This window comes from Pygocentrus nattereri, chromosome 17 (assembly GCF_015220715.1).
Source record: "Pygocentrus nattereri isolate fPygNat1 chromosome 17, fPygNat1.pri, whole genome shotgun sequence".
NCBI lineage: Eukaryota > Metazoa > Chordata > Actinopteri > Characiformes > Serrasalmidae > Pygocentrus > Pygocentrus nattereri.
In genome coordinates, this window is record NC_051227.1 from 10817023 (window position 1) to 10840101 (window position 23079).

The 23079-nt window shown below is 42.7% G+C and overlaps 1 protein-coding gene across 5 annotated transcripts in view; it reads right to left on the reverse strand.

Moving 5' to 3' along the window:
- LOC108410402 (arf-GAP with Rho-GAP domain, ANK repeat and PH domain-containing protein 1) overlaps positions 1–23079 on the reverse strand; it is a 133143-nt gene that overhangs the window by 11405 nt on the left and 98659 nt on the right. For all 5 annotated transcript variants that reach the window (XM_037546620.1, XM_037546618.1, XM_037546619.1 and 2 more), the window contains 12 exons: positions 20377–20416; positions 20099–20262; positions 15037–15246; positions 13987–14092; positions 13672–13819; positions 10854–10940; positions 10214–10282; positions 9541–9658; positions 8448–8561; positions 6637–6776; positions 6115–6197; positions 5728–5787 (listed from right to left, as the gene is read on the reverse strand). In XM_037546620.1, the coding sequence (XP_037402517.1) occupies positions 5728–5787; positions 6115–6197; positions 6637–6776; positions 8448–8561; positions 9541–9658; positions 10214–10282; positions 10854–10940; positions 13672–13819; positions 13987–14092; positions 15037–15246; positions 20099–20262; positions 20377–20416 (1339 nt within the window). The remainder of the gene's footprint in view (positions 1–5727; positions 5788–6114; positions 6198–6636; positions 6777–8447; positions 8562–9540; positions 9659–10213; positions 10283–10853; positions 10941–13671; positions 13820–13986; positions 14093–15036; positions 15247–20098; positions 20263–20376; positions 20417–23079) is intronic.

Here is a 23079-nt window from a genome sequence, read left to right on the forward strand (position 1 = left end):
CTGCCTCTGGTGTCCTACAGGCCAACCATGTCCGGTAGGACTCCTTCTTCAGCTTGACGGCATCTCTCACCTGGGGTGTCCACCACCAGGTTCGAGGATTACCGCCCCAACAGGCACCAACTACCTTGCGACCACAGCTACAGTCAGCCGCTTCAACAATGGAGGAGCGGAACATGGCCCATTCTGAGTCAATGTCCCCCACCTCCCCCGATATCTGGTCAAAGTTCTGACGGAGGTGTGAGTTGAAGATCAATCTGACAGGTTCTTCTGCCAGACGTTCCCAGCAAACCCTCATTATACGTTTGGGTTTGCCTGGTCTGACTGGCATCTTCCCCCACCACCTGATCCAACTCACCACCAGGTGGTGATCAGTTGACAGCTCAGCTCCTCTCTTTACCCGAGTGTCCAATACACATGGCCGCAAGTCCGCTGACACGACTACAAAGTCAATCATTGAACTGCGGCCTAGGGTGTCCTGGTGCCATGTGCACTTATGGACATCCTTGTGTTCAAACATGGTGTTCGTTATGGACAAACTGTGGTTTGCGCAGAAGTCCAAAAACTGAACACCACTCGGGTTCAGATCAGAGAGGCCATTCCTCCCAATCACACCCCTCCAGGTCTTACTGTCGTTGCCCACATGAGCGTTGAAGTCCCCCAGTAGGACAATCGAGTCTCCAGGAGGAGCCCTTTCAAGCACCCCTCCCAAGGACTCTATGAAGGCTGGGTATTCTGAACTGCTGTTCGGTGCATAAGCACAGACAACAGTCAGGACCCGTTCCCCAACCCGAAGGCGTAGGGAAGCTACCCTCTCGTCCACCAGGGAAAACCCCAACATACAGGCGCCGAGTCGAGGGGCTATGAGAAAGCCCACACCTGCCCGCCGCCTCTCACCATGGGCAACTCCAGAAAAGAAAAAAGTCCAGCCCCTCTCAAGGAGATTGGACCCAGAGCCCAAGCTGTGTGTTGAGGTGAGCCCGACTATATCTAGCCGGTATCTCTCAACCTCGGGCACCAACTCAGGCTCCTTCCCCGCCAGTGAGGTAACGTTCCAAGTTCCAAAAGCCAGTTTCAGCAACCGAGGATCAGAACGCCAAGGCCCACGCCTTCGGACACTGCCCGATCCACAATGCACCGCACCCCTACTACTGCCCCTCCCATCGGTGGTGGGTCGATCGGAGGGAATAATAATCTAATGATAAGTTTTATTTATATAGCATTTTTCATGCCGGTGGCAGCTCAAAGTGCTTTACAGACAAGTGATTACGTTTAACAGTAATATAAGAAATGGTGAGTATTAATTTAGAATCATAAGAAAATGACAGAAATCTAATTAGAAGATACACACTACGAGTTTTAACTAATGCTCAGTTAGAAGTACGTTTTTAGATGCTTCTTAAAACTGAGCTCTGAGCTCAACTGTCTAATAAAAGCTGAACTCAGCACAGTTTAGAAGCAGAAGAACTGAAAGAGCCTCTCCATGTTTCCTGTGTTTTACTGAAGGTCAGTATCTGCAGATCTAAGGTCATAAACAGACACTCTACGATTTAAGCCGAGCTTTAGGGTCATTTAGAGCTAAAAACTAGTAGCAGAGCTTTAAACTCTGTCCTGAGCGATACAGACAGCCAGTGCAGCTCTTCTAAAGCAGGACTGATCTGATCTCTCTGTGTCGTGTTTGTTAGGATGCTGCTGCATTTCGTCCAAGCTGTAAAGGATGTACTGCTTTCTTATGGAGTTCAGTATGAAGACCATTACAGTGATCAACTCTGCTGGAACAAATGCATGAACAAGTTCCTCTGCGTCGCTCGGAGACAGAAAAGGCCGAAGTTTAGTGATTTTCTCAAACGATGAAGCTACTTTAGTGACTCAGAGTCTAAGACGACACCCAGGTTTCATATATAAAGATTAGAACCGAACAGGTCAAGACAAACAAGAAAAACGAACTTCCAGTAGTTACTACCAGACAGAAAAGCACTGGGCTAGTAAAGTGGGCACATTCCACAGCAAATATCACTCAACAGAAGAGAAATGTCTGCGCTGCCCTCTCAAAGGTCCCTTTGCCCTTAAATATTACATTTCATTCTCACTGCAATTAGCCCATCAGCAGAAGTGTTGCAGATCACCATAGTCCTGTTTTGTTGCATTTTGCCATAACGGGGGTATTTCACCAAGCAGGATTTCTTGGCAAGGTGAATAACTTATGCCAAAAATTGAAGATTCAGTAAAAATATTCCTTAGTTCTTCTTCTACTGGACAGGCTTATCTTACGGCTTATCAGGCTGAACAAGAAATGCTGCTTTTTCCAATACGGATCAAATTGGAGACCGTGTTAAAACACACCTTCCCGCTCGATAAACAGAACATAGCAATGCAACAGAAGCACAGCATCCATGGAGCGCCAAGCGTGCTCACAGAATTTGACGTAACCAAAAAAATATAAATGAATATAATCGTTACCAACAGAGACGTCCGTGTAACTAAATAGGAAAACTTTGTTCTCTACATTCTATGAATTTGTACTAATTTCATATGAGCACCAAACAATCTCCTTCTGCTCGCAGACTTGGTAGAAATAGAAAAATGTGCGCCACAGCAGGTAAAGCCTGCTGAGTGTACTGGAACAGTGTTACCAATGACTCTGTTAGCACTGCTATGCATCTTCCCAGCAACCTGCTAAGTCACTGTTTAGCAGCCATTCAGTGCATTGGTGTAAACCCACTGTGTTTAGAAACCTCTACCATTCTCCTTGATCAATTAATCAATCAACCAGCCCGTCTCCAACACCCAGAATTATCCAGCAAAGGACGGCCCTGCGGCCACAAGCTGACCGTTTGAGGTTGGCATCAACAGCGGGCTACAGTCTCTATAACTGCACACCACTAAAGTGAAACTAAAAGGGAGGGGTTTCTAATAAAGTGTCCAGTTATTTTCAATATCTTTTCAAGGTACGAGAAAAAGAAACAGGTTTATCATAAAAATAGTCCACAGTTTTCAGTAAATCCTAATACTTGCCTTGTTAATGTGTTTTTTCTGGGCTAATCTTTATGTCTTTTATAGCAGAAGAACATTAAACTGCCCTGTTTTTCGTGTCCTGAACTAATTCCTGCATTAGTATTGCTCTCGCCTTACCATCTGATTTCATTTGTGTTTTTCCAGCCATAATAGCAGTGATTTGCGCTGTATCCTCATCTTTATTTGCTATTTAAATCCTTATTCCTACTCCTACCTTCATTTCCTTCCACACTTTATTTTTTCTAGTCTAATTGTGTCTTTTGCTCACAAACAATAATGCAGCTATGGCAGGCCTGGGAGATTTAATGATAATGATATTTTTTCCACATCAATATCAACACGTGTTTCAGGTATTTTAATAAGATTATAATGCTCTTCAATCCAGTATTAGCAGCAAAGGCTTGATGATGAACTGTTACTTCAGTACAGTAGGTGTGTCAATGTGTGTCTTTCACCTGCTAGACGAGGAGGGAGAAGTAATCTGGTCATTCGCTCACAATAGAAAAAACCCAGCGGGACATTTAGGAAAGCTATCTAGAACAGAACAGAATAGAGTAGCTCTATTTAGCTATTCCCAGTGTTTAAAAAAGCCAAAAAGGCCATGACTGAGGAAAGCATGAAGTGTTGGAATGGTTTTCTCTTGGAAACGTTAATCTGTAAAGACACAAGCTAAAATTGCGCTCAAGTAAACTACAAATCCCAAGCAATACTTCAATACACAGGGTGATTCAGAAAGATTCATCTGATTTCAAAGCTCCATAGTTTTCCAACCGTGAGGCGCCGAGGAACCAATCACACTCCAACTGTAAGAGGAGGTCATAGAGTTTCTGACTGGCTCCTTCAGTCTGAGAGGAGCTGAGACCCCTGAGCAGAGCGTTCTGCGTTCTCCACGTCAATAAGAGTGAATCCGTCAGAACTGTGCAGCGGGATTTTCACCAGCAGTGAAGCTCCAGCAGCTCAGAGCGCTCGGCGCTGGTTCCACAGCACTGGATCATCTCCGAAATCCCACTGAAAGAGCCGTGAGTGCAGCGACGCCAAACATGCTCGATCCAGTCTGGGATGAGTTTGACAGTGGCGTTGATGTCGTCCGTACAGCTGGAGGAGGTTCAGACTGAGACCTTGTAGAATTACATAATAAACCTTATGCTCATTTAAACCGTTTACAGCTCACTGCACTGATCTGGAATGATTTACAAGAGAAATCAATTATCTTGAAATGGGATGAATCTTTCTGAATCAGCCTGTAGTAACAAAGTAGAATCATCCAGGTATTTTCCACACCTGTGCAGCAGTTTATTAACCTTTCCATAACCTCTTTTGGTAGCACTCAATATTTAAACCCTTAAGTTTACTTCAGTGCTCAAATTGAGCTTGAAGAGATGCACATCATATTTTCAATGTTGAGCAATACAGTGATTAGTGAACATATTGCCCAGCCTTATGTCGCACAGGCCCCAGCGTTTAGCAGCAGCTTTGACGGATGTGGCACCAGACTCGCCTGATGCAGTCACAACAAACTGGTCCGAGGAGAAAGGAAGCGTCTGAATCACGGCAGAGCGTGACTCACCTCATCTCCGCAAGCCCTGTCCTCACTCACTGCCTGCCTTTACTGTCAGGCGTTACTCAAGTTAGACCAGAAGTGTTTCGGTGGCTGTATGGTGTTGGAGCCTGGGGCAGGGATGAAGAACCACTGTCTGAGATCATCTCCGAGGGCTTCCAGCAGGGCTGCACAGTAAATCGTTTACTGACCATTATCATAATACTGGCCTTAGGAACACTAATACCAAACAGCTGCAACAGGTCAAGTGAGCCTCTAACCAAACACTGTACTTTTTATTTTGTGCTGTGAACATCCTGACCAATCACAGCTCCACATTGGTCTTATACCATGTCAAGTCCAGTCTTGAGACCTTGGTACTCTGACTTGTCTTGGACTCTACAGTATTTGTAGTGCCACTCGTCTTGGATTCGATAGCATTTGTACTCTGACTTGTTATGGACTCAGGATTTGTACTTTGGCTTGGACACATCATTTGCTCAAGCTCATTTGGGTTATGCAGTGGGACAATGAATTGAAGCACGCAAGCAAATCCACCTCTGAATGACTTAAAAAAAATAAAACATTAAGGTTTTGGAGTGGCCGAGTCAAAGACTTGAACCCCATCTCAAGACCTGCTCGAAAAACCCTCCAATGTAGCCAAATTAAAATAAGTCTCGCTCGTTTGATTACAAGGGCGGCACAACCGGTTATTAGGTTAAGGGGCAATTACTTTTTCATACGGGTGACATCGGTTTTGAATAAATTTTCACCTTGAATAAATGGAGCGATCATCTAAAAGCTGCATTCTGTGTTTACTCATGTTGTCTTTATCTTATATGTAAATGACTTGAACGATCTGAAACATTTAACTGCAACAAAACAGCAAAATTAGAAGAAATCAAATGGGGGCAAAGACTTTCTCTGCCCACTTTAGACTTGGTCTTCCATCTGGACTAGTCATAGGACACAGCAAAGGTGGTCTTGACTGGATCAGATCATTTGCTACACGTCAGTGGAAGCAGATGCCTGTGTGTAGTTTGGCAGTAGGTTACTGATTCAGAGAAGTCTCAATAAAAGTGTACCTGACAGACGGTGTTTGTGTTAAAGTTCAGTCAGCACACACACACACACACACACACACACACACACACACACACACACGAAGAGACACTCACCACTGCTGTTTCTCCTGCTTCTCAGTTTTATCACTCCCATAGGCAACAGTGAGACCCCAACTAAAGAGGTAGAGAACAGGCAAAGACAGAGAAATCAATGCAATGGGAGAGAGAGCAACAGAGAACAGAGAAGAGAGAGAGTGAGGGAGCACAAAACGGAGAGATAGAGGACAGAAAACACAGAGGGAGAGAAACGAGAGCGAGATTTAAATTACAAATCCATAAAGTTTTGTATGAACAGAAGAAGCTTAAGCGGAGTTGTGAATGTGCTGTTGTGGTGTAACTCTACTGCCTCCTAGTGCACACTGGCAGAACTGAAGAGTAGCGTTTTGGGTTAATGATTTATCTTTTAAAAGTGTCCCATAAGCACAGCTCAGGTGATCTCACCAGGTTGGGGGGCGGAGCTTCTTCTTAATGCCCTGATACACCTTTAAACACTTGACTGGCCACTCCTTCTCAGCTCGATTACTCTGGAGAGAGAGAGAGAGAGAGAGAGAGAGAGAGAAACTGAAATCAGAATGAATGAAGTAATAACAGCGTCTGCTGCTGTGAGGATTTGATTGCAGCTACAGGAGTATTAATGAGGTCAGGTGCAGATGGATAGTTCTAAATCACTCCAGCTCAAGGCAGAGGTACTGGATGGAGCTCCATCAGTCCAGAGAACCCAGTTCCACTGCTCCACAGCTCAGTCCTGGTGGGTTTATACCCCTCTAGCCGACACTTGGCATTGGAGATGCTGATTTTAGGCCAGATGTTCCACAGTTGGTCAGTCCTTTTTATAGAGTTCACACAAGCTACATCTGCATAGTTGAACACCTGTGGACCTTAAAGTAGCTCATTTCACTAATTAGGAGGGCTGTCTGGATACTTTTGGTCAATATCTGTCTACGCGCACACAGTCTCACTCACCCGGACATCTTTGTAGAGGCGGAATGATGTCTGGTTGAGCATGAAGTATCTGTCGTTGAAGCTGCCGGTGGTCAGACCAAGCAGACTCTTCTCCTCTCTGAACTTCAGCATGCCATGCTTAGTCACATCCACCTTACTGGCTGTGGACACAGCACACAAGTACACGCAGTTACTACCCAACGCGCTGAAACTCCCACAGCATTACGAACCGCACACTCAGGCCCGATCTACCACAAAAACTCGGGTATCAAAGCCCACGGGCGACTCAAGTAAATACACATGGAAGAACGTACACACACGCTGTGCAGACTCTACAGCTGTGCGTCACACAAACCTTGTCTGGCTGTTTATCTGTCAACATTCCTTTGTCCAGCTTTACTTTTGCTTTTTGATGACACTAAATTAATGCTGAATGTACAACAAAGAAAGGTTAGACGTTTCCTTTTGTGTCATGGGAACTACAGAAACTCAAACGTATGAAGGGGCTGTGTAGATTTAGAGAAAAGTAACGTTCACCCTGTTTGAACAGGCCAGTGGAAGTAGATCAGCGAGAGTAAAGTCACAGGGACAATTCGGGCAAGAACGTGTCCACATGTCAACAGCGCATCAATGCAATAAGTGATCAGTGATGATCTAAAGCCCAGCTGTGGCACGCTGTTGCTATGACGACTATAGCCACTGCAATGGTGAACTTGTTGATCACCGAAGCACATCCAGCCTGAACAGAGCTGACGCCAGCAAAATCAGTAACATCAGTCACGCTGGCCTCAGAGGACGCCTTTGGGCAGTGCTTGCAAGGGAAATGGAAAGCTACCATCACTCTCAAAGCAAGACATAACGCCACTGGGGGAGCTGGAGCACACAGCCACTGGTGCTCTTACTGGTGGTAAATATTAGAGACGGCCCCTAAGGGTGGGTGATATGACAAATACCATATCACGGTACTTAAAGACGATTCTACAATACGTAATGCGTGCAATCGTTATTTTCACCACTGCTGGACCAAAACCTTTTACCTCCAAAAACCTGAAATGTACAGACAGAAAAACACTAACGTTGACTGGACGTTTATGGAACAGTATTTTTTAAGCCCTTTTTGACCGTTTCTGTTCGTTCATTTGTCGTGCAGTTTTCACAGACCGTAAAAAGCAGCTGGGATTTTTAGACTGTCAAAAAATTTTAAATGATCATAAGATTTTGTACCAACAGCCATGATATTCAACATTTCATACACTGTACTGCACGAAATCCAATATTAATTTACACTAATTCTGCTCTTTTTTCAGAAACATGTTTGAGAGTTTCATGGCGGAGAGTTGCATGCAGTGTGGTCCCCAAAGAAAACGTACATTTTCAGATTTACCACATCTTTACCATCAAGAACATTACATACAAAAACTCAGGACACCAGAAGGTTCACTGGTCATTTTGGACTGAAAAAATCTGTATAATTGCGTTTGCAACATAAACCCCCCCTAAAAGAAATGACCCAGAATGGCTTGGAAAGACGTCTGGTTCCATTGACTTCCATTAAAACTAGAGTAGGTTTTTTCCTTCTGCTGTAAAGTTTCCGTTTTGGAGACACGAGGTTTTAATCCGACAGCAGCGGATTTATTTAATCATCACCTCTTTGAGATCCAAACTTCTAGCACATGTAAAAGCCTCATTTGCATAATGTTTTCTTTCTGTTGCACGTCGTCATCTGTCAAATCAGAGTCTCAGAGCACACTGCGTTTTGAAGCTCCTTGTTAAAGCGATCAGTGTTTTACAGATGAAGTCCAGTAAGGTAGAGTCTAGTGTCCGTCTCTTACCCAGGTAGACCAGCATGGCCTCCATGGAGTAATTCTTCTTCACCAGCAGGTGGCTGTCTGTGCCCAGAGAGTGCAGGATGGGTAACACGCGCTCCTGATAGTGCAGTGGACGTTCTGAAAACAGAAAGAGAAACAGGGGCAGCGGATGAATGAACAAAGACCTGAATGAACTGATGAACGTTTGAACTGGAGAATGCAGAAAAATTAATGACACCGTTATTACTGATCAGATCTGCTTTCAGTAGGACAGAAATATAGAAAGATACAATGATTTGTTCTGTTTCTCTAATATTACCAGCAAAGGCTTTGACATTTGAACAGTTGCTGCTTTGGTACACTAGGTGGCAGTGTGTGACTTTTATACTCTACATGGACAGGGAGAAAAAGTCTAGACATGCATTATATACATTTTTTTTACAATATATGAAAAATTTACTCTATCTATCTATCTCTCTATCTATCTGTCATCATCTCATATACACTCTCTCTGTGTGTATATATATATATACATATGTATATATATATATATATATATATATATATATATATATATATATATATATATAGATAGATAGATAGATAGATAGATGGATGGATGGATGGATGGATGGATGGATGGATGGAGAGAGAGAGAGAGAGAGAGAGAGAGAGAGGGGGAGAGAGGGAGAGAGAGAGAGAGAGAGAGAGAGAGAGAGAGAGGGAGAGAGAAGGAGAGAGAGAGAGAGAGAGAGAGAGAGAGAGAGAGAGAGAGGGAGAGAGAGAGAGAGAGAGAGAGAGAGAGAGAGGGAGAGAGAGAGAGAGAGAGAGAGAGAGAGAGAGAGAGAGAGAGAGAGAGAGAGAGAGAGAGAGGGGGAGAGGGAGAGAGAAGGAGAGAGAGAGAGAGAGAGAGAGAGAGAGGGAGAGAGAGAGAGGGAGAGAGAGAGAGAGAGGAAGAGAGGGACAGAGGGAGAGAGACAGAGAGGGAGAGAGAGGGAGGGCGAGAGAGAAGGAGAGAGAGAGAGAGAGAGAGGGAGAGAGAGAGAGGGGGAGAGAGGGGGAGAGGGGGAGAGGGAGAGGGAGAGAGAAGGAGAGAGAGATAGTGTGTAAGACCTACCTATTTCCTCCTTCTCGTTGACCTCAAAGCAGCACCAGTAGTCCTTCTCTTTCACAGTGATTTTCCGCCGGTCCAGAATCTCAAATGTCAGCTCAGCGGCAGTCATAGCAGCAGGGATCTGCAGAGGTCAGGACTTTTAAACACACAGCTTGGCCAGAAAGGCTAACGTGGCTAAGAATGTCTTTAAGGCTGGACTGTTTACTGTATAGTTGGCCAGTCTGTCCTTTTATCCTCTGATAAGTCCTTCAGTAGGACTGATTTTGGCTGTGCAACATACATATATATATATATATATATATATATATATATATATATATATATATATATATATATATATATAAATAAATAAAATGCTATATATACACCTTTACATTTACGGCATTTGGCTGACGCTCTTATCCAGAGCGACTTACAATTCTATTGTTTTACACAGGAAGGTGAAGGTGGAGTTTTGCCTAAAGACTCTTACTGGTATAGTGTAGGGTGTTTACCCAGGCGGGGCATTGAACCCCAGTCTACAGCGTAGAAGGCAGAGGCGTTGCCCACTACACTAACCAACCACTATATACCCACTACACTACACTGACCATATATATAAGTACTATTATAACTTTTAAATCCTCAGCTTCTATAAAACACAGTTATATTCCCGTGTCCTGAGGGCAGAATTCACCTTCACATGCTGCTCCGCCGTCTCCTTCTTCTCCTCCAGATACACTGTACAGATAAAGTCACCACTGGCCTGAAGACACACACGAGAACACACACCCACAGAACGTTAACACAAACTACATTTCTTCTGACCCTGAAAAATGAATAAATGACTGCACTGTCACAGGAAATGAAAGGAATAAAGGGCTGTCGGACTTTTTCAGCACCCATACAACGGTTTGCAAAAGGTTGGGCATTTAGTTTTAAATGACTTATTCTTAAATTAAAAGAAGAAACCAAATGCAGTTTGTTTTCTGCAAATGTTAATGCTGATCCTTTATATAGACTTAAAAATAAACGTGCCGTTATCAGAGCCTAATTAACTCGTTAACAAACTCTATTAACCAGGTCAGAAGCTGGTGTTAGGACAGAGCATCGTAAATTCTCTGACTCTTCAAATTCAGGGTGCTTAAAGCAGCTGGCTGAGAATCTGAACATGAAGCTATGTGATGCCTCCAAAGCAGAGGAAGACTTCAAAGCGATATCAAAGCACTTCTATCTCACAGTTTCCATGATCAAAAATGTCACCAAGAAACGGCGTTAAGAGGAAGCGAGACTGCGCTGTTCAGTTTACTGTGTTATCCACACACACGCACACCCACCGGCCCCGTTTTAGGGTTCAGGTTGTCTCTCAGCTTAATGATGTAGGTGATCTCGTCAAGTTGGGTCTTCAGCTGCTGTTCATTGACCTGTAACACACACACAGGTCTTTAAGGTCTTTCTCGCTGATTTTGTAGATATTCGTTGCTGAACTGACTCAAGCAGAACCCTTAACATTCACACAAGTATAGAAGCTCAGGCAGGAACTGTGAGCCAGAAACCAGAAAGTACCGAGTTCCAGAACTGACTGGGTATACCTGGCTGTGCCCTCAAGCAAGGCGCTTAACCCCCCAACACACACACACTGCCCCAGGCACTACTCTGTGGTGATTTTGTGGTAGATAACCAGCAAAAAAGACCAGTTTCCCAGTTTTAATGTGATGAGTTTAGCAGCTCTGGGTATTCAAGTAGCATAGATATTCGATTAAGTTCCTCCCATAAACTCAGTCAATCACAGAGCTGTCGATTTGGTATTTCTCTCTATTTACCTGCTGATTTGTTCGGACTGACTCATTGACCACTGTACACTCCTAGTTTTTATCCGGGGTCAGAAAATGAAGCATGTTTTATATTAAAATTAAAGTTTTATAATAAAAATAGAGTGGTTAGAAAGTGAAAAATCCTCATATCTCCATTTTTGTCACTTTTCAGCGTTTGATGTAATTTGAAAATACCTGCTGGCTTTTCTATTGTGTGTAAATGGATGAATGGACTAAAAGAAACTTACCAAAAACTTACTTGGAAAAAAATTCTTCCAATAAAAGTAATGCATGTTTTTACCTTGTCCTGTAAAGATACCGCTTTGGAGATACGAGGTTTTCTTCAGACTACAGCAATATATACATACTGCATATATCTCACTGTTGTCGGAACAAAACCTCATATCTCAATCTTTTGTTGATTTTCAGTTTTTGACATAATTTGAAAATGCATGTTGGCCTTTATTTTCTGTATAAATTTCATGAAGGATGGACCAAAATAAACGGCCAAACAATGACTTGATAAAAATTCTGGTTCCATTGACTTCCATTAAAAGTAAAGTAGATTTCTTCCTTCTCCGGTAAAGTTACCGTTTTGGAGATACGAGGTTTTCTTCAGACAACAATATCGGCTCTCAGCTGACGGCCCTCAGTGCACTCGGAGTGGAAGTGTGGAGCGCTGAGCGTGGGAACGCCACAGAGGAAACATGCCACAGCTTTATTTAGACTGGCATTATGGTGAGCAGTGTGGGCAAATCCACTGTTTCCAAGAATGATTTTCTTTTACTTCAAACAGATCTTCATTTTTGTAGCTCTGCAATGAATTTTTGACAAATTAAATCTTTAAATGATTCAGAAATGATGAAATATATAAATAACTACAGTAATTTAGTGCTCTAGTTTGAAGTAACAACATTGGGCCTCGTTCATCAACCGTCCTTAAAAAGAAATCTCTTCCTAAAACCCACTTGCATGGTTTTTACGGAGATTCTGTCATTCATCGGGGTTTTCCTATTTGGGGTTTGTTCTTAGGTAAGAACAGAATCTACACACACAGGTGTGAACAGTTCTGTGGTTTACGAGACTTTTAGGAAGAAACGTAGGAAGACATGCACGAGGCCCACTGACCTCGATGCCAGATGCAATCCAAACAAGTGTCCTAGCAAACTAGTCCAGCTTAAATTACAGAGAGGAGGCAGTTAAATTACAGAGAGGAGGCAGTTCACTGGTGAAACAGGAATAGAATGGCCTGTGACGCTCAATGCTGTAGTTGTAATATAGAAACCCCAGCCTTCAGTAAAGACAGAAGCCTTCTGGCTTTTTGGTGAAGCCTTTTTCACCGAATTTGTCCAAGGCATAAATTGAGTAATAATAACTAATTATAATAATAACTCATAATAATTGTTTTAGATTTCTGTTAAAGTCCGGTTTTCATTTAAATGTACACATTTCAAGTTAGTTAAAAGTCTGAAATGGATCTTGAACTCCAGTTTGGTCGAACGATCCATATAAACGATCTTCAGTCCTATGCAAAAGTTTGGGCGCTGCTGGTCTTCTTTGATTTTCTTAATGTAAATAAGTCAGACGCTCCTACACATTTTAATACACAATTACTGATTATTTGCTGAATCTACCATGCTAGGAAAAAAGAAAAAAATATAAAATTGTGGCTTGTGTAAATGTTATGACCCGTTTTATATTTTATAATAGAAATATAGAATATATTTTAGATTTTTTTGAACACTTGAAGAACACGAGTTCATTCTCTGTGGACTGTGGTAACCAATTATTTTCCACTGAAAACCAACAACCTCTTTTGACTGTATGTGCATGCGTTTATAGGCAGAACCACCTGAAAAAAGTTATTTGAGCCAAATGCCGCATATAATGTAAGTAATGATTATGTATATACTGTTCCACAGAAGAGATTTTCATTATGATGATATGCTGATTTTCTTTAATTAAACCATTAAAATGGAACATCTTGACTTCTTCCTTTCCTTACGAACACCACATTTGAGAAAGCATTTGATAGAAGTTTCTGAAAATGACTGATAGTCGCAGCCCTAAAATATTGGTAGTACACTAATGTTCCATAAATCTCTCCACCAGGGGGCGCTAGGATCACAGTATCTGAATACGAAAACATTGTTTTGGTATTTTTCCAACACTGTTATGGACCAGACAGGGGGAGGTGATTGAAGATCTGATGCATTTTTCGATTTCATTTGAAATGTGACTGAACCATCTCTGACCACTGGTATACCAGAAGAGCACCTACTAAGGACCTATTTGTCATAAGTCCCATGTGTATTGCATGGCATGACGTATATGAGCTCACATGGAATATGGTGATGTAGTGCTGAATGAGGTCCTCCACCACTCGCCCGGCGTTGTAGTCTTTACCGTCCGTCTGGAACAGTGTCGGCCCAAACACTATGGCCAGGTTATGAAGGTTCATCTGGTTCATTTCTGAGAAGCGCTGAACGCTATAAAACACACAAACAGCAGCCAAAGAGTTAAAACGTGTTAATGTGACACCCGTTTCATAACATCTGACAATGAGGAACAACTGTTCAGAAAAGAGGAAGGGTGCGTTCGCACGGTTTTACAGCTTTTATCCTTCTAAACGGACAGCAGCGCCTGTGTGTCTTACCAGTATAAGTGATTGACCAGCGTGCGTAGTGTAGCTTTGTTGACTCTGGGCAAGTTGTTGAAGAGTAACTGATACTGAGAGATCCTCCTGCTTTCATCCGAAACAGCTAAACACACACAACATACGACACACATAAGATGAAGATAAAAGACGGCCACAGACGTGAAATACAGCCCTGCTGCTGTGCCTGCGTCCATCTCCACTCAGAAGCACACTAAAGGGAAATCCCACAGCCTTTTCACTTTATTCTGCTTAACTCAATCACTGAGACAAAAAGAAAGTCATGCAGAGTGGCCTGATGTGAAATGGACCTTTGTAGGGAATCTAACCAACTCTGTTTTCTTTACAGTGGTGGTGGTGATAGGAAAATACTTGTATTTACTGCCTATGTAACGAAATTTTTTCTTCTTTGAGGACTATTTCACTTTACAACGCCCTGCATGTACCTTCTCGAAATCTTCTCAGAACTACAGTAAAACGATGTCTCAGGTATGCAGCAGTGCATTCATAACCATTTCATGTAATAACCTTCTGTGAAGGAGCTTTTACAGGCATTAAACTCTTCAGACGTCTGGTTCCCATCACCACCCCTGTTAACAATTCTCTATTTAAAAAGTCAATCCTGCGATTTGGAGCCACAAGCTTCTGGGCGCTGGTGTTCCCGTCCTACCACTCGGCTACAAGCCACCCAGGCTTTTCCATTTTAGCATATGCGTAAGACTAAGAAGAGATCGCAATGAAGCACCTAATCCAGTTTACCAAGACTGAGCAATACAGACAAAGCTTGTCTTATTTTTAGAGCCAACATGACTAATGACTTCTGGAAGCGTTATAATATTATTCCAACACACCAAGTCAAAATATTGAAAAAAAACAGGTAATTATTTGGAGATGAAAAGTAAAATTTTTGACATAAGTAAAAAAGCAGGGCTCAACTGCTGTAGGCTGATTAGATGGACATAAAAGAGCTGGTTCTTGTGACATCACAGAAACAGTTAAAGCAAAATGGGCTGTTCACTCCTTCAAACTCTAGAACCTGGTGGGCGTTACCTGTAGTGCTGAGCCAGTTGTGTGCTTGTTGGCTGAACAGGCCCTCTTCGATGTCCCTGAAGAACCTCTTCAGGACGTTGGAGACGTCGTCCACCTGCTGCTCCCCCTCTTTAAGCCACACAGAGCGAGCGTCCCGCCGGAAAGCCTCCAGCAGGGCGGCGATCTTACTGTTCACACCGCTCTTACGGTAGATACCCTCAGACGTCAGCCCTGCAGGACAAGCACATGTTCTTTAAGGCTTGAGACCCCGACAAAGCTACACAGTCTCATGCATTCCTGACCATTTTCAGGGTTAGAGGTTTAATGATCGCGGATTTAAACAAAATGATTTAGAAAAGCAGGTAAAGATGACGGTTACAGGTTGAGCTCGTTTTAAAGGCGAGGCCCGCCTCTTTAATAAGAAAACAACATCAGGGGATCGACATCAACACAGAGAGCTCGGTTCAGGAGTAAAGGGGGAATGAGCACTGAAAGTGTAGCAGGCATAGTAAGTGGAGAACTGAAAATAAATAATAAAAATGGGAATACTGTGGATAGGAACAGGGATGTGAAACAAACTGACAACAACTACTGAAGTTCTATTACAGAACCAATTTCCTAGCGACAAAAACCCATATAGATCTACGCAGTTTAAGTGGTCTAAAAAGCAAACATAATTTGTTTGGCTCTAGTTTTCACTGCTGGACGTCCTCAGCCTCTCGTTTGGTCAGTGTAGCTGAGAGACTCAGAGATATCAGGCCAGATAACCAGTTTAGCTGATTCAAACATGCTAAGAAATACCTCTATACATCAAAACAAACCGGTATAAAACATGGACATGACATGCCAAGTCACTGATACTGAATGTATGAACTTATCTAAGAGTTTGGTAAAGCAGTTAGAATAACAATTTAATTTATTACCTGCTCGCTGGAGGATTCATGGTAAAAAGGGATGTGCAAATGTGCAAAACTTTCCGTTATTAATCGAAATCGGGAATATTAACATCAACAACATGAAATATTCAACAGTCTACGATGTAACGTGAGTCGAGGATGGCTGTGATTGTGTTTTCCGTCTGAATTCAACTCTCAGCAGAGTGGCCAGCAGAGGCCACCGGGCGGTCTGAAGGGTTAAAACGCACAACAGCAGATTGACCCTTCGGATTTCAGTGCATACGCTTAAAAGGAAGAGTGTGTTCTCGAAAGATCAAATATACACAATTCTCCCTTTACCCCCAATTTAGTACACCAGTAAGGTTGGGCGTCTGAAGGTTCAGAGACTTGTCCTAATCTAATCTTACTTAAAATCACTTTGGCCTTCAGATAAGTAATTTGGCCAGGTCAGGTCATCAGAGTGGTCTGGTGTGAAGCTCTCCATTCTAGACAAACTTACAGCCAGAAATGTTCTCAATGGCTGTTTACATTGTCAATCTGATTGAATACATTCCGATTACAGATTCAGACGGAGGTGTTCATGCTCACTCTACTCAGCAGTCTGATGGAAAATCTTCGTTTACACGCTCACTACAAGTAATCAGACGCGAAATGACCCGCATGCGTGGAGTAGCGCTTAGAGTAGTCGTTACCATGACAGCGAACATCACGTGAGGTCCAGTCAGAGTGTGATGAGCAGCAGTGAGCAGTGCTTGTGTTTTTAACTGCTTTAAAATGACGTCGGACTCAGGAAAACGTCCTTCACATGTCCTTATTAAAGAAGGCCGAGAGGAAGACGTTGCGCTCTGAGACACATAAGCTGGACGTCCATCCCACCGCTGTCTTTTAAAGATCAGAGCATCGTCTCCTCTGCAGACCAGTTTCTGCTCCGCTGTATTAAACTCTCACTATGACGCGACACACATGCAGAATGGACTTACAGGCGTTTACATGGACGCAGTGCAGTGACGCCCAACACGCACTTTGGTGTTGATGTCTTCTGTAAAGCTGGAGGAGGTTCAGACTGAGACCTTGTACAGTTACATAATAAACTTTATGCTCATTTACACCGTTTACAGTTCACTGCATTGATCTGTAATGATCCTTTTACTCACCACCACGGTCACCATCAATGACATCTCTATAACCCAGGCCTACTGTAAATTTTTCTACAATGAACCATTTCACATCAGACCACTCTGATTTACTTTGTTCACAACTCGGCGACTAAATTATGCAGTAATTTAGAAAAATCTGCAGAATCCCCCTCTTCCCCCTCTTTAAAAGCATTCTGTCACTAAACCTCAGTCAGTATTATTATCTCTCTCCTTCTCGCTCTCTCTCTCTCATCCAGCTGTCACCTACAGAGAGCCAGCATGACAGCAGGAAACATTCAGCTCTCCACTGAGAGAGAGAGAAGAGACGAGACAGACAGAGGAAGAAAGAGAAACAGGAGTTAAACAGGGCAGAAAACATCGTCTGAGTGAAGTTCTCCTGTGACAGCAGTCACAAGAAGCCAGTTACTGACTCATCCAAACATCTCTCTCTCACTCACCCGCTCAGTAATGTCATTAGCCCCTAACCGCTGGCAACGGAAAGCAGAGGGACTGGCTGCTTTCACTCAAATAAACCAGCCATCCAATAAGTAATGAATGCACCACGCTGGGAATGATGGGCAGACAGAGAGACGGAGGCCAGAAACTCTCAGATAGGTGCCTATATATCTGTACAATTCTGCTTTTTAAATATACAAAAAAACATGCTTGAACATATACAGTGTACAGCCAAAAGTATTTGGGCATCTTCCTAATTGTTGAGTTTAAATGTTTCAGCCACACTCACTGCTAACATGTGAAACCAAGCACTTGGCCTATGGATACACAATCCTCATAGATAAACACTGGCAGTAGAATGAGTCACAGTGAAGAGCTCTGGGGACTTTAAACATGGTGCTGTCAAAGGATGCCACCTCTGCCAAAAGTGGACTCTGGCCGCTGAGTCATGGTCTCTTTTGCAGATGTGAACACGCCAAACGAACTCAGACCCTCTAAACAGCCCCAAAAACGAACCGAACTGAGACCACCTCGATTAATTTCGATTAATTTGTACATTGTGAAAACAAAACGGTCGGCTTTGGCTTTGCTTTATGGTGAAGAACTTGTAGAAGTGAGTGATCGGAGAGGCCCAGTGCAGCACGGGGAACAGAGCGATAGGCCCCCTTTAAGACAGTGGTCTAAAATGTTACTCTCCCTGGTCGGGCAGGTAACATGCTGTCTGTATTTAGGCAGTTCGCTGGCGAGTTGTGCTCTAATGAAGTCCCCTAAAATGATAAAAACAGAGTCTGTGTGTTTGAGCTCTGCGCTGGTGATCTGGTCCATGAGAGCGCGCAGCAGTATGGACCAGGGGTCATTTAGAAGGTTCTACTCAGGATGAAGTCTGTCCGTGGTCTGAGACGGACAGCAGAGCTCACAGAGTAAAGCAGTAAGACGCGAGAGTTTGCGTGATTTTACCGTGTTAAAGGCTCGAGCTGGGCGCGCAGCGCTGCTTTCACTCTGAACGCTGAATGAGTGAAACTTCACCGGGTGGAGAGAACCAGAAAGAAAGCTGAGTCCCCTTTAGAGTTCACTTACACTGTGAACACAAATAGAACTCAGGCCATCTGCAGCTGGTTCCCTTCCAGGTTCACTTTAACAGAACCGGGTTCAGTTCTCTTAAAACAATCTATATGTGAAAACACTGACAGCTTCATCACGCTTCCCCTCAGAAAAGGACAAAGAACATGATCAAAGCATCTCACTTTGAGTGGGCAGCTGCTTTAGTTAAGCTGGAAAGCACTGGCTGAACGTCTGGGCTGCATGTGAAGTCTCTAAACATTAACGCTCCAGTCGGTTCCTCGTCAGTCCTGCACTGTATGGATACGGGGGGTGGGGATCTAGCACTGCGCAACAGATTCAATCATTTCACCCATCGCCCGCTTCTCCATGCTAGCACTCTTTTCAGTGCTTATCTTACTCAGCCTGTGGGCTGCAGAGGTCCAGTTTGTTTTGATATAAATCCACATTGCGCCTGAAAGCAAACACTGGAGTTTCCACTTGTCTTTCCCATTGGGAAGTAAATCTCCGAGCTCAATATTGCCTTTTGTAAGCCTTTTGTTGGAATGTCTGGCAGTTCTGTGGATCTTGCTCATGGTATTTTCTTACAAAAGAGCTCCTGCTGCCTTCAATTCTCAACAGCCAAAAGCCTCTCCACACAAAGTTATGCAATATTTTTCATCCCCCAAAGCACACAAGTTGATTTATTAATCATTTTTTCTTGTATTTGTGCTAGATTTAATCAGACCCAGTCAAACTGATTACTTTATATTTTCCTCTGTATTTCAGTCACTTTTTTGGAAAGTATTTTAAAAAGTTGTTTTAAAAAATGTGCTACGTTAAGAAAAATTATTATTATTATTATTATTATACCTGTTACACATTTATGATATACGACTAAAAACTATTAAATGCAGCACTGAAATCTGCAATAAACTCAACAGTGACCTTCCAGGGCAGTTACAGCAAAAACAATACAGTGATAAGACCCAAAATATTTTCATTTGTACTGAGTAGAATGACTGGAAATTCAACACCAGCCTCAGTGTTTGTCATCAGAGTCTATACCACCAAAATCCCTCAGCCATCAAATCAAAAACACCTGCACAGCACAAACTTCAGAACAGAAGAGTTCACACTGAAAAGGAGTGCAATGTTTACAAATTAAAATGGAATAAATGAAGAAAACAAACTGAGTAGAAGTGAAACGGAATGGAATGACAACAGGATGGAAATTAAACTAAACAAAATAAGTGGAAAAGAAAAAGACCGGAAATGAAATGGAATGAAATGCAACAAAATAAAAGGACCTGAAACAAAACCGAATGAAATGGAAAAGGATGGAAATCGAATGAAACAGAATGGAAATGAAATGGGATAGAAAAAAAAAAAAAAACCTAACGTAAATAAAATGAAACGCATCGAAAGAAAATGAAGCCGTATGAAAGCACACAGATGGCTTCTCCTTGGTTCTCCCAGATTCTTCGCTAGCAGACATCTAACACAGAAGTAAAGGAGAGAGAAACAGATGAGAAATTAACTGACCGTATATCTTACCGTATTGTGTGATGTAGTGAATGCAGCGCTCCACTATAACCGGTATGTCGGCCTCGGTGAGCTGCTGCTGACTCAGCGTGTCTCCAGAACTCCCAGCAGCCCTCTCGATCGCTGATGCCCAGCCGTAAAAATCCAGCTTCCTCTCACCCTCTATGTACAGGGTCCTACAGAGAGAGGCAGGATGGAGAGTCACCAGAGGGTGAGAACGAAAGAAGAGAAGCACATTTATAAACATGCTTATAACGTTTAATTTGTGGTATAACTGTATTAACACTCACCTGCCCCGCTCAACAAGTACCAGAACTTCATTATCCCTCGCTGATGGAAACAGACGGAAAGTTATTTCACATAAATATTCATCAAAATATCACCAGAAAACAGAATGAACAACAGCAGGTTTATAGTGGAGTGTATGTAGGACTGTGGCCTAGTTTATAGTCATTAATTTAGGCATTTATGCTTTGGGTCTGGTGGTAATTACACTGTGGTGAACACAGCTCTGTAGTCTAATTAGGGGCATGCCTTTCTCTTCTTTCCCGTTTGAAGAACCATTATTTTGACACGAAGTTCAAGACTCTGGGAGAAAAACAAGCCCAAATTTATTGTTTCTAATTAACTGGTGATTACTGGATTACTGAGCGAGGTGGAACGCTTTCCTGTCCTCCACCCATTTTTTCTAATGCCTCTCTTTCTCTCCGCCCTGTCCTTCCTTTGATCCGTCCATCTTCATTTCTACCAGTTAACTCAGGATCTTTGTTTTGCCCTTTTTGCCTTCATACTTCTGAGCCCCTTGGTCTGCATGTCCATTTACATGATACATCCATCTACACTCATCACTTGCTCAACCTTCTAGCACTACTTGTACTAACACTAAGCATGGAATTTTCCAGTAAGTTTCTGAGGATTTTTGTAATATAATCATTAACTTTCAGCTAAACAGCAGTATTAGATTAGAGTTTGATTAGACTGCGACCTGGGGACTTTACACTGTAATAGCAGAGTTTGATAAGACTGCAACCTGGGGACTTTACACTGTAATAGCAGAGTTTGATTAGACTGCGACCTGGGGACTTTACATTGTAATAGCAGAGTTTGATTAGACTGCGACCTGGGGACTTTACACTGTAATAGCGGAGTTTGATTAGACTGCAACCTGGGGACTTTACACTGTAATAGCAGAGTTTGATTAGACTGCGACCTGGGGACTTTACATTGTAATAGCAGAGTTTGATTAGACTGCGACCTGGGGACTTTACATTGTAATAGCGGAGTTTTATTAGACTGCAACCTGGGGACTTTACACTGTAATAGCAGAGTTTGATTAGACTGCGACCTGGGGACTTTACATTGTAATAGCAGAGTTTGATTAGACTGCGACCTGGGGACTTTACATTGTAATAGCAGAGTTTGATAAGACTGCAACCTGGGGACTTTACATTGTAATAGCGGAGTTTGATTAGACTGCGATCTGGGGACTTTACATTGTAATAGCAGAGTTTGATTAGACTGCGACCTGGGGACTTTACATTGTAATAACAGAGTTTGATTAGACTGCGACCTGGGGACTTTACATTGTAATAGCGGAGTTTGATTAGACTGCGATCTGGGGACTTTACATTGTAATAGCAGAGTTTGATTAGACTGCGACCTGGGGACTTTACATTGTAATAGCAGAGTTTGATAAGACTGCAACCTGGGGACTTTACATTGTAATAGCAGAGTTTGATTAGACTGCGACCTGGGGACTTTAGACTGTAATTGCGGAGTTTGAATAGACTGCGACCTGGGGACTTTACACTGTAATAGCAGAGTTTGATTAGACTGCGACCTGGGGACTTTACATTGTAATAGCAGAGTTTGATTAGACTGCGACCTGGGGACTTTACATTGTAATAGCAGAGTTTGATAAGACTGCAACCTGGGGACTTTACATTGTAATAGCAGAGTTTGATTAGACTGCGACCTGGGGACTTTAGACTGTAATTGCGGAGTTTGAATAGACTGCGACCTGGGGACTTTACACTGTAATAGCAGAGTTTGATTAGACTGCGACCTGGGGACTTTACATTGTAATAGCAGAGTTTGATAAGACTGCAACCTGGGGACTTTACATTGTAATAGCGGAGTTTGATTAGACTGCGACCTGGGAACTTTACACTGTAATAGCAGAGTTTGATAAGACTGCGACCTGGGGACTTTACAATGTAATAGCGGAGTTTGATTAGACTGCGACCTGGGGACTTTACATTGTAATAGCAGAGTCTGATAAGACTCCGACCTGGGGACTTTACATTGTAATAGCAGAGTTTGATAAGACTGCGACCTGGGGACTTTACTCTGTAATAGCAGAGTTTGATTAGACTGCGTTCTGGGGACTTTACACTGTAATAGCGGAGTTTGATTAGAATGCGTTCTGGGGACTTTACACCATGATAGTGGAGTTTGATTAGACTGCGACCTGGGGACTTTACACCATAATAGCAGAGTCTGAATAGGGCATGAACTGGGGACTTTACACACTGTATATGTATATATTCTATATATGTATATCCGTGTTAGTAGAGCACACTTGTCCATGCATCTAATATGACTGTGTTGACAATTATTTAATTTTTATTAATTAATAAAAATATTTTTGGAATAATGACAAAACAATGTTCATTTAGCCTGCAGAGAGCAACCCTTAGGCAAAAACCAAATAAAGTTGCCCTTGTAAGCTGTATCTTACAAATAAATAATTAAAAAATAATAGCTAATAAATTTGGCCCAAAGCTGTGTAACATGCAGCTGCACATGCTAATTTAGTCCTGCAATGTACTTTTATGTGGGCATCAATTTCAACAAGACGTTCAGTGTGTCTAACTGGTACTGTAGTTCACTAACTCAGCTGGAATCAAAGGAGGGAGAGGTTTGCTTTTCTTAATGACACCCATAAAGCAGGAGTCTGAGAAACCAATTCATGAGAGGATCAGCAGACGGTG